This window comes from Alligator sinensis, unplaced genomic scaffold, assembly GCF_000455745.1.
Source record: "Alligator sinensis unplaced genomic scaffold, ASM45574v1 scaffold277_1, whole genome shotgun sequence".
Taxonomy (NCBI): Eukaryota; Metazoa; Chordata; order Crocodylia; family Alligatoridae; genus Alligator; species Alligator sinensis.
In genome coordinates, this window is record NW_005841899.1 from 3765934 (window position 1) to 3787245 (window position 21312).

Sequence of the window (21312 nt, forward strand, 5' to 3'; positions counted from 1 at the left end):
CTCTCCTGTTTATTGGCCTCCATAGTGAGGCAAATTTGCTTGAAATGATCTATGCTTTGTTGTACATCATGGCATCACTGGGCACAATTCAGTGCTGAAGTCTCCCAGGTACTGATGTTAATACTGCATATTTTAGAGTGGCCATCAACGTGTCCTTGAAATTCTTCTTTTGCCCACCTCTAGAGCAGTGACCATCGGTAAGTTTGGAGGTATAGGACCTGTTTAGGGGGCTGGTTGTCAGGCATCCATATGAAATGTCCTATTCAGTGGAGCTGGTGCCACATGCACATGTTTTGTCCACTTGTGTATACATTTCAACTGGTATTCCATCAGGACCATATGCTTTGTTCTTCATTTGCTTAATAGCTTTTTTCAAGGCCTCTTGATAAGTTGGTGGACCTGCTGGGTAGTTCTTAATGGGGTGTTGTGGAATGACTTTGATTGTATTGCCTTCAACATCAGAATCTCAGTTCAAGAATTCTTGAAAGTGCTCCTTCCACTGTGTGTTGATGGTTGATCTGTCTTTAAAGGGTGTTGTGCTGTTCTTGGACCTCAGAGGGATGGCTCCTGTGTTTGGCCCATAGATAGCTTTGGTTGTGCTGAAGAAACTAGGCATGTTGTAGCTGTCTCAAACTTTTGAATCTCTTTTGCTTGTGGTCCTCCCACCACTTATTTTTACGCTCAAATTTTCCTCTGTGTCTCAGCTTTAATGCAGCAGTATATATTTTGCATCTGTTTGGAGTTTACATCATTCTGCCAAGGTTTGAAGGGCCTGTTTTTTCGGTTGATAAGAGCTTAAATTTCCCTTTCATTCTCACTTAACAAGTCCTGATGTTTCTTTGTGGAGAAGTCTATAGAGATTTTTTGCACACCTCCTGGATGCCTGTTTTGAGGTCCTCCCAGTGATGAGAGGTGTCAAGATCATCAGAGAGATCAGAGAATTTTTCACTGAGGCACTGCTGGACACGTTCATTTTTAGCAGGGCCTTTCAAGTACTGCATCTCTTCTTTGGTTTCTTCTTTTGTTTACATCACTTTGGAGCAATATAAAGTAACATAAAACTTACAGAATGATGATCTGTTCAGCAGCTTTCTGCACCAGTCATAGCTCTGGCAATAAGGACATTGTGACAATCCCAGGCGCATGCTATGATTTGTCAGTCAGGTGCTAGTATTTTGTGCAGTTAGTAGGGCTCTGCAAAGCTTCAGTCCCTGATTCAATTTGGTGGACATTCGGCCTAATTCAGTGGCCAGATCTCCAAATCTGAATTGAATCAGGAGACACTTTAATCTCTCTGAATCGAATCAGAACCCTCCAAATTGATTCTGAGAGATTTGGAAAGATTCAGTGATTCAGATGGACACAGCTTTAAATGTTTTTTCTATATACCTCAAGGTACCAGGCATGGCTCATGAATACTGAAGTGTTGGGGCAGATGGAGCATCCCACAGGAGCACAGGGGGGGCCCTGCATGCTTGAAGTGGAGGGGAAGTACTTCTGGTCCACTTCTGGGTCCACCATGGAGTGTGCGGTGACCCCCCCCCCCAGACCTCCCCGGCTGGGTGATTGTTGCTTCCTGGATCTGGGGGGGCACCTGGGGTACCTCCATGGCCAATCACCAAGCTGGAGGGATTCAGGGGGCCCCCCCGTGCGATCGGCGGCAGACCCAGAAGTGGACCAGAAGTACTTCCCCTCCACTTCAAGCATGCAGGGCCCCCCCTGTGCTCCTGTGGGATGCTCCATCTGCCCCAACACTTCAGTATTCATGAGCCATGCCTGGTACCTTGAGGTATATAGAAAAAACATTTAAAGCTGTGTCTGGCCGAATCGCTGATTGTCCAAATCAGCATCAAATCTTCAGATTTGGATTTGGCTGAATCGAATCAGGACAGTGATCCAAATTAACTAATTGAATCACTGTCCCTGATTCAGGCCAAATCCGAATTGAACGCAGACCATTTCTCACACCCCTACTTTGCAGCCTTTTCTTCATCATCTTGCTCCACCATTGAGGACCTTTATTTTTATTTTTGGATCGTTATTAGTCTGGAAACCTTACTCTCATTCTTGCTGGCATGGGTAACGCTGCCTGGAGTAGAAAACTTGAGACATTTTTGCTCTTGAAATCATTCGTAGCACACAACCCATGTCAAGGTTGCAATCCTTGGGAGGTCCAGTGAAGTATCCAACATGCTGTCACCTTAAAATCAAAGTTTAAGACTTAGTATAATCTCCTTGAACAGGAAGAAGTCAGTTGTCTCTGCCACTGGGGAGGGTGAATCATCCATGGTTTGGCAGTGATATATCCAGATTATTCAGAAGCATTGTTGATGGGCTGTAGGGAGAGCCAATTTCTGGTCTTCTTCACTACTATGACTCACCTTGGGAAGTCCCTCATGATAGAGACATAATCAGCTCGAGGGAGAGGGTTTTCAGGGTATTATTTAGCAATCCTGGCCAGATAAGAACTGACTGAAAAATTCCTGTCAGAACAAAAATTTTAGTAAGAAAGAAGGAAAAAACATTCCATGAAATTTTTTTTGGAAGCTGTTTTCCATTTTCTGAAGGAAGATGGATTAGTGGTTTGATTGCTAGCCTAGGAGTGCACTGTTCAATACTCTTTCACAATAAACTTCCCACATAACCCTTAGCAAGTAACAGAAGCCTAGATCTACAAAAGGATTGCAATGTCTGGCTTCTGGAATACAACCAATAGCTCTGATTTAGGGACCTAAACTCCATACACAAGTTATGGAGACAGTTTGGCACCACAAAGTGAGATTCACAGCACAGAGCTGTCTAGGAGAAACTTTGTAGAGCAAGGTACCACTTTGTTCCCATCTCTTTCCAGAAATAAGCACCTACTTCTAGGACAAATGAGTTACCTAACTCCATTCAGGACCTACCCACATTCACCCCTAAGGTGTAGTCCAGCATTCAGGTCCCTGCTCAGGCGCTTTTTAAATGATTTATACATCAACAGTTTAACATATCTTATGACGGCTGTGTGGCAGAAGGCTACCTTTGTTTCTCTCCAAAAACTCTGCTCTGTGACAATTTGGTTAGTATGGGCCCTGCAGAGAGTACACACTTTATCCTATCTCTTTTGGTAACCTGAGTTGGATACCTCCCTGAGGGAGGGGGGAAACCTGCTCCCTCTTTTCTATGTGACTGGCATCACATACCTGGGTGAGGGGCTTGGGCTCCCTAGTTTTTCTAGAGACTCTGCCAGTCTGGCGGGCAACCAGTGATGCATTTCAAATTGGTTAGCTGGCAGCCAACAGGTGCTGGCATCCATTGGACCAGGTAAATGAGGTCATAAGGGCTATATAAGTTAAGGACTGCTCAGGAGGAGGGGCAGTAGCCATGATGAAAACTTAGAGAGAGAGAGAGAAGAGCTGGACCATGCGAAACATGCTCTCTCTCAACTCATGATCAATGGACTGCCTGCCTCCAGAGGGAATCTCCAACTGCCTCTGGATGATACTTGTGAGTAAGCTACCTGAGACCTAACTAGATATATAGCTTGCAGTAACTCAGATGCTACCCCAGCCACCCTGTTTGCTTTATGGGATTTCTCTGATACTACTCAACTCTGTACCCTATTCCAACCCTACACCTTGTAACCAATAAAGTTCTCCTTTGTACCTAGCATGGGAGACTTATTGGGAGTGGGTCTAGATTATGCCTAGGAGTCCTCTTGGTTCGGCTGACTAAGGGAGACCACTACTTGTGCTTCTGACTGAGGGAAGCACCCCAAGTTCTTGAAGTGAGTCAAGTACCCTCGAGGGCTACTAGGCCTGTGCTTCCCAGGGGGAACAATGCCAGGATCAAGCCTGTCCCTGGGTGGTGGCAGCTATACTCCCAGGCTGGTGGGTGTGCTCCAGGAAGGGGGTCAGCCAGACGTGAGGTGCCCCAGGGAAGCACTTGGAGCCTGGAAGGTGGTCAGACGTAGTGAGGTGGGTGGATCAGCCCAGGATGAGCCACAGGCTGTCAAGTCATTTCCTCCATAACTAAGTAATGGTACGCAACTCTCTTCCTTCTTCAAGCAGAGAGCTTGCTTTACTACTTCAGTATCACATTGATGTAAAATAGAAACAATTGCAATTTACAGTAAGTCTGTTTTCTCTCTGTATATGCTGTTTCTCTCACATCAACACAGTGCTTATGCAGCAATATGTCACTAGCTGCTTCTTGACTTTTGACCATTCAGCTTTTTATTAAAAAAATGCAGGATGGTAGGCATTGATTCTGTCATGTGGATTTTGTCTTGCACTGTAGGTTTTCAGATGCTGTCATACAAGTTCCATGAGGTGCACATTTGACAGATAAGAGGATTATCTTCTTGTTAAATTTAATAAAGTAAGCTTTGGGATAAGTGCCTATCTGTGTCCATAATGCCAGCGGGTACAAGGACCTCTTTAATGCACCTTTTTGCAACTACAAAACTGAAGTCCTCTTCCTGTCCAGAGCCAAGGATTTGTACCTGAAAGGGGAAATGGTAATTCTGGTATCAGTTATTGGCTAGGAAGTCCTGCCAGGAGTATCACATGAAATTAATGGAGCAGTAGTATAATCACTAGAATAAGCAGATCAGCACTTTATTGTGCAAATAATGTGTAGAGAACTTAGATGGAATGAAAATCTCAATGGAAAAGTGAGAATATGGAAAATGAACGGGCTCAAAGATAGAGTATAGTCATAGTCAGCTGTTTGCAACAAATTTTCCAGGTGCATATTCTTGGCTGTTTCCCAGGGTATGACCCTTCTGTGATGTTGCCTGATCCTAGTAGCCAGTGAGGTGCTATTGTGGCCAGTTATACCCTTTATGGCTACATACCTAAAAAAATCTCTTTTTGTTTAAACCAAAATAACATCCAGAGACATGAAAATAATTGAATAAAACTTCAGGGAGAATGTACTTTGTAGTATAATAAGCAAGAACACATATAGGCAACTAGTTCCACCCCAGTGACCAAAAGCAGATAACACGATGTAAATTTAGATTTAAGGGGCTCCTATACTGTGGCAGCGCACCTTTGGGTGCTTGCCACTTTAAGGACTAGAGGCAGACATCTGGCAGGTGCCTGATTAGGTGGCCATTTTAAGACCCACTTTATATAGGGTGAGGCAGCAGTTTGCTGCCAGTGGCCGAGAGAGAAACATCAGTAGGCTGAGCTATGGCTCAGGAACATCTTGGAGGTAAGGGCAGGAGCTATGGGGATGGTTTGGAGGGTCCTGGTCCTGGCCACGACTATGGGCACCTTAAACCTGGCCCCCACCATCTGGTGAGTAGTTGTGAGAGCTGTGGGATCAGTGGGGTCAAGCTCACCCATTAATAAGCACCTGAGCCCAGCAGGGACAAAAGGTCCCAGAGGTCCTGGAGGGGGCAGTGTTGTTGGGAAGAGTTATGGTGAGGGCCTGCACAGAGTAGGGTGCAAAAAGGGGAACTTGAAGGACTGCATGTGTGGGGGTGTAGAGTAGGGCTTCTGAAGGGGGCTTGAAGGGCTGAACCAGGGGGGTACTGAGTAGGGCTGCGAGAGCAGCCTGAAGGACAGTACATGGGCCAACCCCTATGAGTGAGAACAGAGTCAAGAGGTCTGGTGAGGGGCCCAGGGCAGAGTCAGCCTGGTGTTTGGCATAGGGCAAGGTCACATAGAATAGCGGACCTTAAGGGAACGGAGTCAGCCTGGTGTTTGGCATAAGGCGAGGTCACATAGAATAGCGGACCTTAAGGGAACTGAAGGGCTGCATGTCTCCCACTGAGGCGCAAGTAGTGAAGCCCAAAGGGGCTACTCAAGGGGAGCAAGGGCAGGGGAGTGTGGCCCAGAAATGGGCGGTATGTTAGAGGCCCCTGTGAAAGGGGGAGCAGAGTGAGTGTGTGTGTAAATGGAGTCCAGTGTTGGACTGAATTTGCCCCAGCCTCAGACCGGGGAGCAATCACAATCTGGATGCCATCTGCGAGGCATGGGCAATGGTGTAGGGGAGGTATGGAGCTGTGGATAGCATCCCCTGGCATCAGAGTAATGTAAGGGCAGCCTCCTGCTTATTATATCATAATAACATTCAAGTCGTGGCACATGAGTTAAGGCAGACTGCCCTAGGCAGGTGGGCAGCCTGACTTGTGATCTGGCCTCGAGTGTGCCCCCGTCACATATACACATGTGCAGAGCCTACTCCGACATGCTGGAAATCCAGTGTAATTTCTGTATTTCTGTAATTTTCTGTATTAATCAGAGCAGACTTGATTAATACAGTCTCCTGGAGCATGGAAACTGACATACTCTGGCAGCCCTCCACGTCATGTGCATCAGTGTTCCAGGCCACCTCTGCTAAAAAAATGGCAGTGGTGCACTTTGAAATAAAACACCTTCAATGAGCTTTAGTTTAAAGCACCATGTTGCCATTTTTTCAGCAGGGGAACACACAGGGATGCTAATACATGTGACATGCAGGCACTTTTAATTAGTGCAGCTAAAGCGCCCAGTGCCACATCCCATAGCACATGCAAAAATGCCCAAGATGTTTACACATTGCACCAGAGCTAACTGATTTGTGCTAGGGTTTCCTGTAAGGATACATAATTGCTGCCTAGTGGCTGGTACAGTTTCAAACAGTTACAGGAAACCCTCGCTATTCGCGGGTTCGGCATTCGTGGTTTCAGATATTCATGAATGCCAAACCCACATTTTAAATACACTTTATGCACTTACAGGAGCTCCTTGGGAGCTTGCTGCTGCTGGGCTCCTGCCATCACCGCTGTGCCCCCCGCCCCTCCAGCTGCTGGGGGCATTGCATTCATGAACGCAGTGTCTTATTTGCAGATTCCGCCATTCGCGGGGGATATGTCCTCATATCCCCCATGAATGGCAAGGGTTGCCTGTACTTCTTTTAAGTGTAAATCTGTATCCCTTTAATGTTATTTAAGTTTATTGGGTCCACCATGAGACTGTTGAATTTTTTAATGAATCCTAGCTCACACTTGATCTTAGCCAAAAGGCAGAGACTAAATGAGCTCATTGTCAAGAAAAGCACCTTCAGCATGCATTGTTTCACATCCATGGACTTAATTCTTTCCGTGATATATATCTGTTCGATAGCTTTGAAAGCATTATGTAGATTTTGCTGAGAAATTAGGGGTCAACAACTCATATCTTGTTGGTCAACTAAAGTATTTTCCCTGAATTTTTGTTTTTAGGTTACATTGAAGAAGCTTGTATAGTGCCTTGTCCATTTGATTGCAAGCTAAGTGACTGGTCTAGCTGGGCCCCTTGCAGTTCATCTTGTGGAACTGGGATGAAAATAAGGTCAAAGTGGCTGAAAGAAAAGCCTTATAATGGAGGTCGTCCATGTCCAAAATTGGATCTCAAGAATCAGGTGAGCAAGTAGCCAACAGAATATTAAGTATTTTTGCTTTGATTAGTATGCTCTATGAAGCATGAAAAAAGTACTGTTCTCAACTACTGAGCTCTGTGGTGCTTGACCTCCAGCCTACAGAGTTACGCCACCACCAGGGGGGGTCTCCTAATGGGTCCAGCATTTGGTGGCAAATGGGGATGCGACCTAATTTGGTATGCAGGACTGGAGCTATGTGCTGGAGTGACTTGCATATATTGGATTGGGCCCTGGCTGCCCTGCCCTCCTGCACTGGATCAGATCATAGCCAACCTGGCCCCACACACCAGATCAGGCCCTAACAGAGCCAGCCCCATGTACTGGTTCAGGTTTCAGCCTTGCACACTGGAATGGATCCCAGACCTCATCTGGCCTGTGGACCAAACCTGCACCACTCAGCTGGTCGCAGGATTGGATGGTTGGGCACCACTGACTCAGTTTATCAACAGAGCTTCTGGCTTCCCTTTAAAAATAATTACTGAAGGTTCTCAAATTTCCTTTTGATGTGCATCTAAGAAAAATCCAAAATATTATCAAAGAGCTTTTATGCCGTAAGGTTTAACATTTTAAGCACCTCTGCTGTGGTAATTTAAAAAACGTGGTATTCTTTAAATGATCTTAGGTATTTCAAAAGATGATCTTGTTAGTGATCTTACTGGTTTGGGTTCTGCAACCTACTGGAATTTTTTTAAGTTACTATAAAACAATTACAAGACAATTTTCAGGAATATGTGCTAATACAGATTTACATTAATACAAAATGAAACACTTTCACATGGAAAACTAATTATTTAGATCATGTGGTAATTAAAAGCAAATTTTCTATTAAAGCTGATATCAAAACATATACTTTTCTTAATTTATTTTCTTAATTTTTCTTAATTTGTTTGTTTCTAATTAGACACCTAACATGGTAATTCAGTATTGGTGCAGGTGCTCCATTACTTTCATGCCAGATAATTGTAAATTTTCACCTGTATTCCATTTTGCTTTGCAAAGCCGTCATCTGAACACAAAGCAAGATTAACACATACCTCCCTTAAGAAGTGGCTTTGCTGTCCTTTGATTCACTGTAATTGAAATCATTCTTTTGAATGTCACAATCTTGAGCCCATTATGTTTATAATGAATTACAATCCAGTGATTGAACTCTGTATATTTCAAAACATCTGGGAGCAGAACTGCATGAAAAGTCTGCACTGGAATAAGGCTCAGTGGCCTGACTTATAAGGGTTTGGTTATTTTATACAGCATGCACGTACATTGAACAGCCAACCAGTGCATGTTGGGAAAACAATAAACCAAATCCATATCCCTTTTCAAGTGCAGGCTCTACAAGCAACTTCAAACCCACTAGAGCATGGAGTGACAACATGTGTCCCATGGGCCAGATCTGGCTCCTGGAACCACTAGATCCAGTCTGCAGAACCCAAGGGCTTTGCCTATGCCTGCAGCTGCACCAGGGCTAAGCATTGAGGGGCTGTGGTGGGACAAGGCAACTGCCTTCCAGGTGCCTTTGCTGCTGCTTTTCCCTGCCCCCTACCCTCTCCCTGGCAACAGTATGGGCATAGATTCCAGCTGGTGGGGAGTCCTGCTGTAGCTGTTCAGCTGGAAGCTGCGTCCATACTGTTGACCCTTCTCCCTCCCTTCTTCCCTCCCCACTACTTCTTCCCTCTGCCACCTCCCAGATGTGGCACAGAAGTGGTAACAGTGGGGATGCAGCTTCCAGCTGCCCAGCCCTGGCCTAGGTCCACACAGTTGGATGCTATACCTGCACCCCAACTGGAGAGCAGCAGGGCTGAGAGAAGCAGCCATAGCATGGGCTCAGCTCTCAGCTGCCTGGCCCTGGCTTGGGTACAGAAAAAGTCCTCTGATGCTGAAGTGCCACAGAAGCAACCTGGTTCACATCAGACTGAAGCTGCATTGTTCCATCCTGTAGCTTGAAAAGTTTGCCAGCCACTGTACTAGGCTATTGTGCATGTGACTGAGAACTCTTCCTTTCTATCTAGTGCCTATCCTTATTTGTATAGCCGTTCCATTTACACTCCAGTCACAGACCACTCTTCTATGCACAAACAAACACAAGGTAACCCCTGGCCAATCCAAGTACATCCCATCTAGCTGCGTAACTGGGACCATCACGTTCCTTTTTTACTCATTCTGTGCTTGTAAGATCAAAATTTGACTTTTAAAAACTAAAATGCATTTTCAAAAAAAATTAGATTTACAGGATTTCATTGTCTTTATTTTAACCCTCTGAGTAACACCTTTAGAATCTCACTTTGGGTCAAATCTTGCATTCAGTACAGTAACTCTCACAGGAATGTATGGATCACACTCCCCAAAACCGAATTTGATAATAACATTTTAGTTATTTTCTAAGACAGAAAAATAATTTTGCATTTTTTCTTGAGCTCTTTTTGCTCCATGAACACAAATAATATATATATTTACTAGCAGCCCCCTTGCTGCTCCAGGGGTGGGGCTGTGGCTAGAGGCTGGCTGGCAGGGGCCCTTACACAAGGGAGTAGGGAGAGGCGCTATTCCCCCCTCTCTCCGGCAGCTGGCAAAGAGGGTAGGAGGGGGCTTATCCCATCTCTTGCCCTCTTCAGGGAGTGATCAGCAGTGGCGGTCTGGAGGTATAAGCCTACTCCCTGCCCCCTTTGCCTCAGGGGGCCATGCTGCTGGCATCTGGCTGCACCCCCGCCACTGCAGCAGCAAAAGGGGAGTGCCCGGCAAATCCCTGGCTTGGGTCCGTGATGGTGGGATGCGGAGGGGGAAATTAAACCCCCTTCCTGGCCAGTTCACTCCAGGTTACAGCAGGGGCTGTCCATACTCCTCCCCCGCCCCCCCCAGCACAGCTTCCCTCCAGCTGAGGGTTACTCTAGCACCCCCCTGGCTTCTGGCCTGAGCCACTGCAGGCATGTGCCTGCATTTCTAGAGTTAACAATGAATGTCTATTCACTTGCAAATTGGTTCAATTTAGGCAGGTTAGACTAACCTGCAAAGATGGAATCAAGTCAGGCTCTGGCTTTTTGAATGTCTGTCCCTAGCCCATGTGTTCAATATCTGTAATCTGCTAGGAAAAAAAATATTATCACTAAATTGTTACCCAAAAGAAGTTTAAGAAATTTACAAGCAAATTTTTAAATAATATTATATGTGGAAACAAACTTTGTGTTTTCCTAACTATATTCTACACACGTATACTCTAACTCAAATGGATAAAATATTATTTGAAGTTTTTCCTCTCTCTCAGCTCAGTGGGTATATTCTGTCAAAATTAATTGACAAAGGGGCAAAACACTTACGTAGGCATATTTTTTCAGGCTTTTGCAATAATTAAGTTTGAGTAGAGCTTTGTACAATGCCCTATGGGTCATGCAACTAGAAGAATGAGTCATTAAATTGCAAGTGTTTACAGTATTCATGTTCTATGTGCCATAGGGCCTATTTGGAAAGCCTAGATTTAGAATTTGCTAAGTTTTATTCAAGGTTTATTCTGTTCTGTTTCTAGATATAGAAGACTTTTAAAATATTTTTGTTTCTTTGTATACACTGAAATGCGCAGAATCATGGGGAAAGTGCTGGCAGAAACCTCATGAGATCAGATTATCTCCAGCAGTTCCCAGTCTGTGGCATGGGTACCACCAGTGGTACGCAGACAACCTGTCAGTGGAACACATTAACATATCTATTATAATTACTTTATATGACAAAATTTGCTGGTAGTACTTAAGGTTGTATCATTTTAAATTGGTGGTGCGTAATCTGTCAGAGTTTGGGAACCCATGAATCCATACTGCCTGCTCAAGGACGAATTATTCCTGAGTGAACCATGTGAGTCAAGTGTACTTCTAAACTACTTTTGAAACTTTCCAAGGAGAGGATTCTGAGACTTCCCTAAGTCACCTGTTCCAGTGCTTAGCCACCCTCATAGTCAGAAAGTTCTTGTTCTGCTGCAGCTTGAGTCCATTCTTCCTTGTCCTGTTCCTTCAGTCATAGAGAATAGTCTATCTTCATCTGTTTTATAGCCACTCTTCAGGTATGTGAAGACTGTTACTGAATGGTCCCTCAGTTTTCTGTTTGCCAAACTAAACAATCCTAGTCCTTCCAGCCTCGTAAGTCATATTTCCAAGATCTCTAATCTTTTTTGTCATTCTCTATTGAACTCATTCTAATGTGTCCATGTCTTTCTTGAAGCAGGGAGCCCAAAACTGGATACAGGGCTCCAGGTGAGACCTCCCCAATGCTAAACAAAGTGGCAGATTCACTTCCCTTGCTTTGCAGGACACATCTCTGTTAATAAAATTAAGTATGCTGTTGAATTTTATTTATTTATTTATTTTGCAACAAGAACACACACATTCAGCTTCTGATCCACTGTGAGCCCCAGTTCCTTCTTTGAAGTCTTGCGGCCTAGCCAGTCATTCCCCAGGCTTCATTTTTGCATGCAGTTATTCCATCCCAAGTGCAAGACTTTGCATTTGTCCTTGTTGGATTTAACCTGATTGATTTTGGACAGTTTTTCCAGTCTATCCACATCATTCTGGATCCTACACTCTGTAATGCCTGCAACTTTACCCAACTTGGTGTCATGCACAAATTTGCTAAGCATGCTCTCAATCCCATTCTCCAAACCATTAACAAAGATATTAGACAATATTGGACCCAGGACAAATCCATGGAGAGCCCTACTTGATACCTTCTCTCAGCTAGACATGAAGTTATTGATGACTACTCATTGAGTATGATGATCCAACCACTTGCATATTACATTACTTTCATCTAGTCTGTTATTATTAAAGAAAGTATTATGGGAGACAATTTCAAAAGCCTTGCCAAAGTCAAGGTCACAGTGTGACACCCCAGCTCCCCCAACCTTGGATATCATAGAATCATAGAAAACTGGGATTAGAAGGGACCTCAGGAGGTCATCTAGTCCAACCCCCTGCTCAAAGCAGGACCGCCCCAAACTATATCACCCAGCCAGGGCTTTGTCTAGCCAGGTCTTAAAAACCTCCACGGATGGATATTCCACAAGCATTCCAAATAACCCGTTCCAGTGTTTTACTACCCTCCTGGTAAGAGAATTTTTCCTAATATCGAACCTAAACTTCCCTTGCTACAATTTGAAAAACTGTTGCTCCTTGTTCTGTCATCTGCCACCACTGAGAACAGTCCAGCTCCACCCTCTTCCAAACCTCCTTCCGGTAGTTGAAGGCTGCTATTAAATCCCCTCTCAGTCTTCTCTTCCCTAGACTAAATAAGCCCAGTTCCCTCAGCCTCTCCTCAGAAGTCATGTGCTACAGCCCCCTCACCATTTTTTTGCCCTCTGCTGGACTCTCTCCAATTTGTCCGCATCCTTTCTGTAATAGGGGCCCAAAACTGGATACACTACTCCAGATGTGGCTTCACCAGTGCTGAATAGAGGGGAATAATCACTTCCCTGGATCTGTTGGCAACACTCCTACCAATGCAGCCCAGTAAACTGTTAGCCTTCTTTGCAACAAGGGTACACTGTTGGCTCATATTCAGCTTATTGTCCACTTGCCTTTTCTGCAGAGCTGCTACTTAGCCAGTCAGGCCCCGGCCTGTACCAGTGCATGGGATTGTTGTGTCCTAAGTGCAGGACTTTGGACTGTCCTAATTGAACCACTGAATGGGTGAGTGTGCTTCTGAGAGACACTTCCATGGTTTCCTCACACCTTTAGTGTTTCCCTTCTGCCCCAAGCCCCTCTCTGCCATTTGCTACTTGATCACTGAGAATGGACTGAGATGCTCCCAAGGTCACCTCCCTGACCTCTGGTGTCTCAGCTTCACCCGTGTCTCTCAGGTCTGGCCAACTCTTAGCAAAGCGGATTACACCAGCTAGAAGAATTACACCCTTGTCCGGTCATGTGCTCAGAAAAGATTCCCCTGTTCCTTTGCAGAAGCCTGGCTGTAAGGCCGTATACTCTAGCATCACATTTATCACTGAAAATAAGTGCGTTATAAAGGATAAAGAAAAGATTTATTAAAGAAAAATAAGACCAAGCACAAGAAATCATTAACCATATTTTGAGATACAGACAGAGATACAGGAATAAACAAGAAAAAAAAAAAGAGAAAATATCAGATATCAGGTCTTACCCTGCATCTTAGGGTGCAGACTGACACAACTTTTAACCCATTCCAAGAATGTCACTGTTTAGGAACTGGTTCACATTTTTCCATAATGGAAGTGTCCATCCATACACTACTAACGGTTTTAAGTAGAACTGTTGCTTTTTAGGGATTACACTGCTGCCAAAATGCCACAAGAGGGTAGTAGAGTACCCAGACCATCAATTCTTTTAGTGCCCAGGGTTTTGCCCTTTGGCTGATAGGCAAGAAAGAGGAAGAAGCTATGGCCCACAATTGCAATTTCTGCTCCCTGCTCTCAAAAAAAAAGAGAATTAAAAAAAGACAGATTGACTTGAACAAAGAACATACTTACATTTTACAAAATCTGTGCAGTAGTTCCCTGACTGGGGATGTACGGATGAATATATGTGAGGGGGTGGGGTTGGGGGGGAGGAGGGGCCACTTGGACCCCATGACAGGAAATGGATGCCACTTGCCAAGATCCCAGGCTTATTTGGGATAGATGTCGGAGTGGAGAGTTGCTGCCAGATGGAGGGTGGGGAGTGGTAAGGCATGGAGGGGCTGTGTGTCTACCTGCTTGTGTTTCTTAAGGGAGCTGGGATGATCTCCATGGCTTTTCAACCCCTGTATTGGAAAGCAGCTTGCCAATTCCATCTCCCTGTGCTCAAGAGTTTGCAGGCTATTTTGGAGTAGGGGGTTTGTCAGGAGCTGGTGTGGGGCTTGTGGGTGGGTGTGCTAAGGGTCTCCCCAGATCTCCACAGCTTTTCAGTCCCTGTGCTGGAAAGGGACGTGTCAGTTTCCACTTCTTTCTCTTGTTCTCTGTGGTTCATAGGTTGATTTTGGAAAGCAGTGGAAGTTGTTCAGGCGTGACTTTCTCTTGGTAAATCCATGCTTTCTGTTCCTGATCACCTTGTTCTCCTACAGGTACTTCAAAATAGATTCTTTGATGACCTGCTCCATGATTTTTTCAGGTATTGAGGTCAGACTTACTGGTCTCTTATTCCCCAGATGTTCCTCCTTCTGTTTCTTAAAGATGGACATTGTATTTGCCCATTTCCAGTCAGTGGGGACCTTACCCAACCTCCACAAGTTGTCAAAGATGATATCCAGTGGCTCTGAAATTGCCTCAGATAATTTCTTCAGTACTCTAGGGTGTATCCCATCCAACATGAAAAGGTCTACTTCTGTAAGTAATCTCTAACCTGTTCTTCCATTACTCTACACCTTCCTGCATTCTTCCCTATCTTTCCTCCCAGCTGAACTCATCATCTGCTAGCCAACTTTATTTGCAAAGGCTGAAGCAAAAGATGGATTAAATATTTTAGCCTTCTCTGCATCATCTGTTCCTAGATTGCCTTCAGCATTCCATAAAGGATCTACACTTTCTTTCATCTCTCTCTTCTTTATGACATACTTGTAGAGTCCCTTGCCAGTTGCATCTGAAATAGTGCCTTAGCTTTCCTCATTTTCTCCTTGCATGTTCCTGTGATACTCTTACTTTTCCCTAGTAGTATGACCACATTGCCACTTTTGGTAGGATTGTAACAAGGGCCTGTAACTTAAGTGGAGAGAGTTTAGCATTATACAGCTGCAAAAGTGGCAGACAGTTGACTTGGAGCAAGTTGTGGTTTGCAGCCAGCCAAGCAAAGTTCAGAGCAGGTGATTATACTAATGAGTAGCATCTAGACCTGATTGTAAGAGGGAAAGGTCAGATGACTGGAAGGTGCAAGCTAGGACCTATCTGAGCCTGGCTCCTTGGTTGGAGGCCTACTTTGGTCTAGGACACAGTGGGAAAGGAGCTCAATGCTAAGTGCTGCAAGCCTAATCATGACAGCCCGTGGGGAAGAAGTTATTAGAAGTGAGAGAGAGTATAGTGAGTAGGTCAGAGGGTGAAGTTGGCAACTAATAACTGGTAAGAAAGGGTAGGGGTTTAGTGAAGGCAACTCCAATTTACAGAGAAAAGGGGGAGAGCCTTAGGAATGGCAACCCTGGTGATAGTTTTGTTTGCTTTTGTGCTGTGAGAAATAGGGTGGCTTATGGGTGCAAGCAGACCAGTATGGCTGCTTAGCAATGGGGCACTGGGATGATTGAAGCCCCTAAGGTTGTTTGTGTAAGGGGCATTGAGGTTGCTACAACCACGAAGGAGTGCATGGTAAAAGGTGCTGGGTTTCTTATGTAATTGTCATGCCATCCATCCCTGGTGGGCTAATTTGTGGGCTGACCAACGCCCTGCAGAAACTGAGTAGGTGACATGAGGGCCCATGAGCCAAGATGTATCGAAGGAGGCCCAGAGGAATAAGGGGGCCAACAGAGGCCAATTGGGAATAGAGATGCCCTGCTTCACATTGGAATTGGTCACGGACCAGGACAGACAGAGCTAGCTCAGTGATGAGCCAAGCAAAGTGCAGTCCCTAAGATTTCACTCTGGTAGCTTGAGGACCTCTTACTAATTAACAGCAAGTTATGCCAGGCAAGGACATGACAGTATCTTGGGAGGTAACTGGAGGGCAGAACAGACTTGGGGTGGCCACGTGAGGGTACAAGAGCCACCTTAAAGACAAAGCCTGTTACAAGATTCCTTATTTAATTTTAACTCATTGAAGAGATCACTATTTAGCCAGGCTGCTCTCTTCATTAGCATAATAATAGAAGCATTAGAAACCAAAAAAAATAGCATGGAAATGCTTTAAGTTAATGGTTCCTCAACTTTTTGGACCAACTAACCAGTGTCAAGCCTCAAACTATGTCATGGAGCACCACCCTGCTTGCCACCTGACACCTCCAGGGAAGGAATCCTACTTGATCTACACAACAAAGAGCAACTCAGAACAACTCACAAAGACTCTCATGGACCCAGAGTGATAGATTTCCAGCTTCAGCTCCCTCTGTGCAAAAATGAAGTTTATTTCCTACTTATGGGAACTTTTTACCATATTTAATTTTCCCAGAGCCTGATGAAGGGCATTTGAGCCTGAAAACTTGCAGAAAGACTTTTTTGTGATTTGTAGTTGGTCTAAGTTATAATTTCTGAACCAAGAGTTCTAGATTTTTGTATTTCATATAGCACCATGCACCCTTATTATCAAACTTTGAATTGAAAAAGGTGGGGGTAAAATCTGCAGGGCAGTTGTAGCCCAGTGGCCATGGCCTTGTGAACCACCAGTAGTTTGTAGATCATATGCTGAGGCCTGCTGCAGTAACCTGTAGGGATGTACTTAAATCTTGTTTTCGTGATTTTCAGGGAAAGCAGACAATCCCCTGCTTTTCCTGAAGATCAGGCAAATGCCCTTCCCGCCTGAAATTGGCACAAAATCACCTGGGGGAGGTGGGAAAGAAAGGGGGAAAAAAGGGTACTGGAGGTGAGTGGCAGAAGCAGGGAGCAAAGGAAAGTGGGGGAAGCCTTCCCCTGCAGTACAAGGGCCCCAGGGAAAGTACAAGGTCTCTAAGCCAGCCTCAGTGATTGAGTCAATCAGGATGCTGATTAGCCCAATCACTGGACAACACAACACCGGAGACTGGTAGGATGTGAAGAGACAGTGCATGCAGTACAGTGAGGCTGGCTGCTGCACTTAAGATCCGGATGAGTGGGAAGAGTCCACAAAGCAGAGCACATTTCTGCCATGGATCTTGTCAAACATCACTTTAATGAGGTGTGAAGCTGCTTTTATTTAGGCTACTGGTTGGGCAATGGCTACCTGAAAATAATCAGCAGCCAGCCCAATTTAAGTAGATGCCTAGTAGAGTATCATCCATAACTCAGTGCTTTCTCTCATAAATCAGACAGATCAGCAAAGAAGCAAAATGCAATCCCACAGTAAGTGCATGGGTGCACAATGCATTTACATCAATGTAATTTGCCATTTCCACTGGTTTAAAAAAGAAATGGGCACATATTGTGCAGCCCAACACTGATCACTTACTTAAATCCAGTCTAGAATTATCTTAGGAAGAAATCAGATTAAATGATATCAGGGTAAGTGTCATGAGTCTATAATTTATTCTGGGAGAGTTGCTCATTTAGGACAAACAGCCTACATAACCTGCTCCCTCCCTCACCTAATGACAAAGTGTTATAAAAGCCATCCACTGCATGCAGCCACCCAGTGTAGGATCCCAGTGTAATTTACACTGATGTGCAAAACCACCGTAAATTCCATCAGTGAAAATATGTCCATGCTTGAAGTCAGTGATTCTCAGTCAGGGTGCCATAGCACCCCGAGTTACCTTGAGATGCTTTCAGTGGTGCCACAGGCTGCCATGCAATGTTACCACTGTTTGCTGTGCAAACATAATTCAAAAGATAAATCCAGAGATTTCAAGCAGGAATCCATAGTGTTAAAAACGTTCTGGCCTATTGTAGTCTTTCTGAATTCTTTGCAACAAAAGAAAATTGCTCTATTATTTTTTTTCTAGGCAAAAAACAAATGAAAACTAAGAGCTAGCATTTTCTGAGGGTGGCTTTGAGTCTGACAGTATCAGAAAAAATACTGATTTTCCCCTGAAGAAATTGTAAGTTACTATAAAAACCTCTTAATTCTATGAAGTGTTGATTGTCCTCTAGCTATATTTGATTTGCTAATTTCAAAAGGTATTAAAGGGAAAACATGGTCAAAAGTTAAGAATGACTTACTCTGTGGGATTTACTTGCATATGCTTCTTACAGAGAGCTGCAAAAGCTAATAATATAAATGTGATGAAATCTTTCGCCTACTTATCGAGGCAAATGAGGCCTGAACAAAAGCCCCTTGAATTCACAAGAAATATTTCCACCGACTTCTCTATATGTTGAATTAGGTTTACAAATGAGAAGTGGTGACATCATTAGAGCTTCAATAAGCACTCCATTTTTCTTTTGGATTGTAGGCATGTCCAAGATGGCATGAGATTAGTTTTCCCTCTTAGGGGCATGTGTATTCCCAAAGTAGAATTATGTTTTCCCAACTGAATATCACAGGATCATATTGTCCGTATTATAGCTGTAACGCTGACTATAGAGTTGTGCTCCTTACATCCTGCATCAAGTCAAGTAACATGTGGTAAGCAAGAATTTACATTTTAGAAACACACCTAGGGTGATCAGTGCTGGGTACTCATGAACAGTGGAAATCTCGCAGTTAAGTAAGAAAGCCTTCCTAAAGTTGTGCCAGTGATTGATTACCCTGTTAAAAGAGGCATATCTTATTTCCATCCTCTAGTTTTATCTAGCTTCAGTTCTCAGTCAATGGAGTGCGTTATACTTTGCTAAATTAAAGGGGTCTCTTCTATCAGAAATCTGCTCCCCAAATATTGGGACCAAGTTATTTCGTTTCAATAAAGTAAATAGACAGAGCTTCTTAAGTCCAAAACAGGGTTTTGAGACCTTGAATCATGCTTGTAACTACCCCCCATCCCCAGTTTTCAAAATTATTTTTAAAGCATTGATGTCAGGACAGGCTACAAGACAGTTTGCCTGTCAGTTAGTCCAGAGTTAGGGAATCTAGAAGCTGTAGTTGCTGGAGCTTTGAAGAAACCTACCTGGTAGACTGTCCAGCCTCTTGCAGAGCAACGGTCTTTGGAGGCAGGTGGCTTAGTAAGGAAACTGGTAGATGAGCTACCTTGTTTCCATAATAACTTCATTGAATTTGACACATCTTTTGGTTTTAACAAATTACAATTTCCGGCAAAAAGCAGTTTCATCAAACTTCTTTTGAGCACCTTTCTGCAGTCCCTAATCTGACCTACATCTCAGTTAACTACCTCAGTAGATAAAACATTTGCCTTTAGGTATATTAACATGTATGTTCAGGTTAGTCCAGTTTACCAAGAGATCCAGGTCTCTGTAGGCCTAACCATACTGCTATTTATAATGCTGTTGTAACTCAACATTTTTTATCATCTGCAGCTTTTATCAGCTGAGTTTCTGTTATACTTCAAAGTATTGATAAAGATATTGCATAGTAATATGTCCTGACACTCCAGGATGATTCCTCATTCACAATTACTTTTAGAGCTCTATTTTTCTAGCCAGTTCTTCTCCCTTTAGATCCTATAGTACCTTAACTTAGTAGTTTAAAAACAAAACTAAACCCTTAGTAGGGCGGTAAATAACCTGCATAGGGACTTAATGGATTTTAATCAATTTGTCTCTTAAATATCTCTTTATTAAGTTAAATGAACGTCTTGATTCTCTAACAAGGGGTAAGGAACGTTTTCCAAACCTCATACCGGATAGTGTGAATGCTGAATGCTTTCCATTTCTTTCAGCATCATTTTAAAGCAAAGAGACCAAAATTGGGTGTAGTGTTCCCGTCAGGCTATTCTTCACTACGCAAACACTACCACAGCACCCTGCAGGGAGGAGGCAGCTTCTAGAGCATTTTAAAAGGTTGAAACGGTCTAAGCAGTCTGTTTCCTGTAGACGTTGAGCTTACATGGAGTATTTTGCTCACATAACAAGCTGCATTACCAAAACTTAGTAGCGCAGACCCGGCTTTATACAAATGTGGCATCATCTCCTTACTTCTCTTTGATAGGCTCGTGTTTACCATTGAAATCTTTGGAAAATCTTGACATAACAGAAAGAGGATTGAGAGCCTGAATTAAGAGGCATTATTTGCCACCTTAAGTTATTAGCTACCACACAATTTAGTAAGTGCTGAGGACGCTTTACACTTAAGTGAAAGCACTAATCATCTCATGGTACCAGACATTAGTCTTTGCCATTATTTCAAACTACCTTCCTGCTCTACAGTCATTTCTGGATACCAAGGTTGGAGCCTTTCTTCATAATAAATTAATTCTTGAATGGACGTGAGAACCCAATTTAGAGTTAATACAAGTCCTTCTGTTGTGATAAGTCTCTGCCTTTCATTCATGGAGCCAGCTGTGAACCAGCGATACACTAGAATGAATCCTTGATTTCTGCTGTAACTTTGTGCTATTTTTAAGAAGTAATTGATTTAAAAGAACAAAGAAAAAATGGTGTGAGAGATTCCAACTTAATCATTTTATTTGCTTTGTTTACGTTATCCCTTAATTTACATATGTGTACCCCTTAAAATCAAATTTAAAAATGCAGCATCTTAACAAATAGTATTTTAACACATACCTATATACTCTGAAGCATCCCTTTAGTGTTAGAACTCTAGTTGCGATCAGTAATTTTGGTCTGATTTTAAATACACCACAGAAATACACCAACACTAAGTGGGCATGGTATGTAAAACTGCATAGCTTTTATTTCCACATAAAATTGTTTCCAAACAGCTGATTGGATTATGGGGTTAGTTGGCAGGGCTTTTTTCCTGCCTGGTGAATATTAAAAGATGTATAGCCTTTATATTTTACTCTTTATTGTCCTTATTTAAATGCACTTATACAGCATGCAATTACTAAGATATTTAATATATAATCCTAAATGATGGAACGTTAAATATGAGTTATAGGGGAGGAGGGGTTATTGCTTGATCGTATTTTATATGTTTGGGAGTGTAACAGGGGGCCTGCTTGGGGCCGATCTAACCGTGGCCCGTCCACCTGTTCCTGGGCTAACCGCCCGCATTCTCGCCCACCACACCTTGTTGGTATAATTAATCAATAGATGTTAATTAAGTGGGAAGCTGCTCATTTTGTGCCCTGATGCCAGGGGGCACTATCTGCAGCTCCATTCCTCCCCTACACCGCAGCCCAAGCCTCGCAGACGGCATCTAGCTGTTTTCATCATAATCGGCCCACACTGGGCCCCAGAATCCTCCTGATTGAACCCCAACCTAGAATCCTCTCATCTGGCGGTCTCATCCACCTTCATACTGG

General features: G+C 43.7%; 1 protein-coding gene across 1 annotated transcript in view; it reads left to right on the forward strand.

Moving 5' to 3' along the window:
• The window catches only part of THSD7B (thrombospondin type 1 domain containing 7B), a 685311-nt gene that overhangs the window by 492943 nt on the left and 171056 nt on the right, over positions 1 to 21312 (forward strand). Inside the window, exon 15 of the mRNA XM_025197580.1 lies at positions 7199 to 7377. Within this exon, the coding sequence (XP_025053365.1) occupies positions 7199 to 7377 (179 nt within the window). The remainder of the gene's footprint in view (positions 1 to 7198; positions 7378 to 21312) is intronic.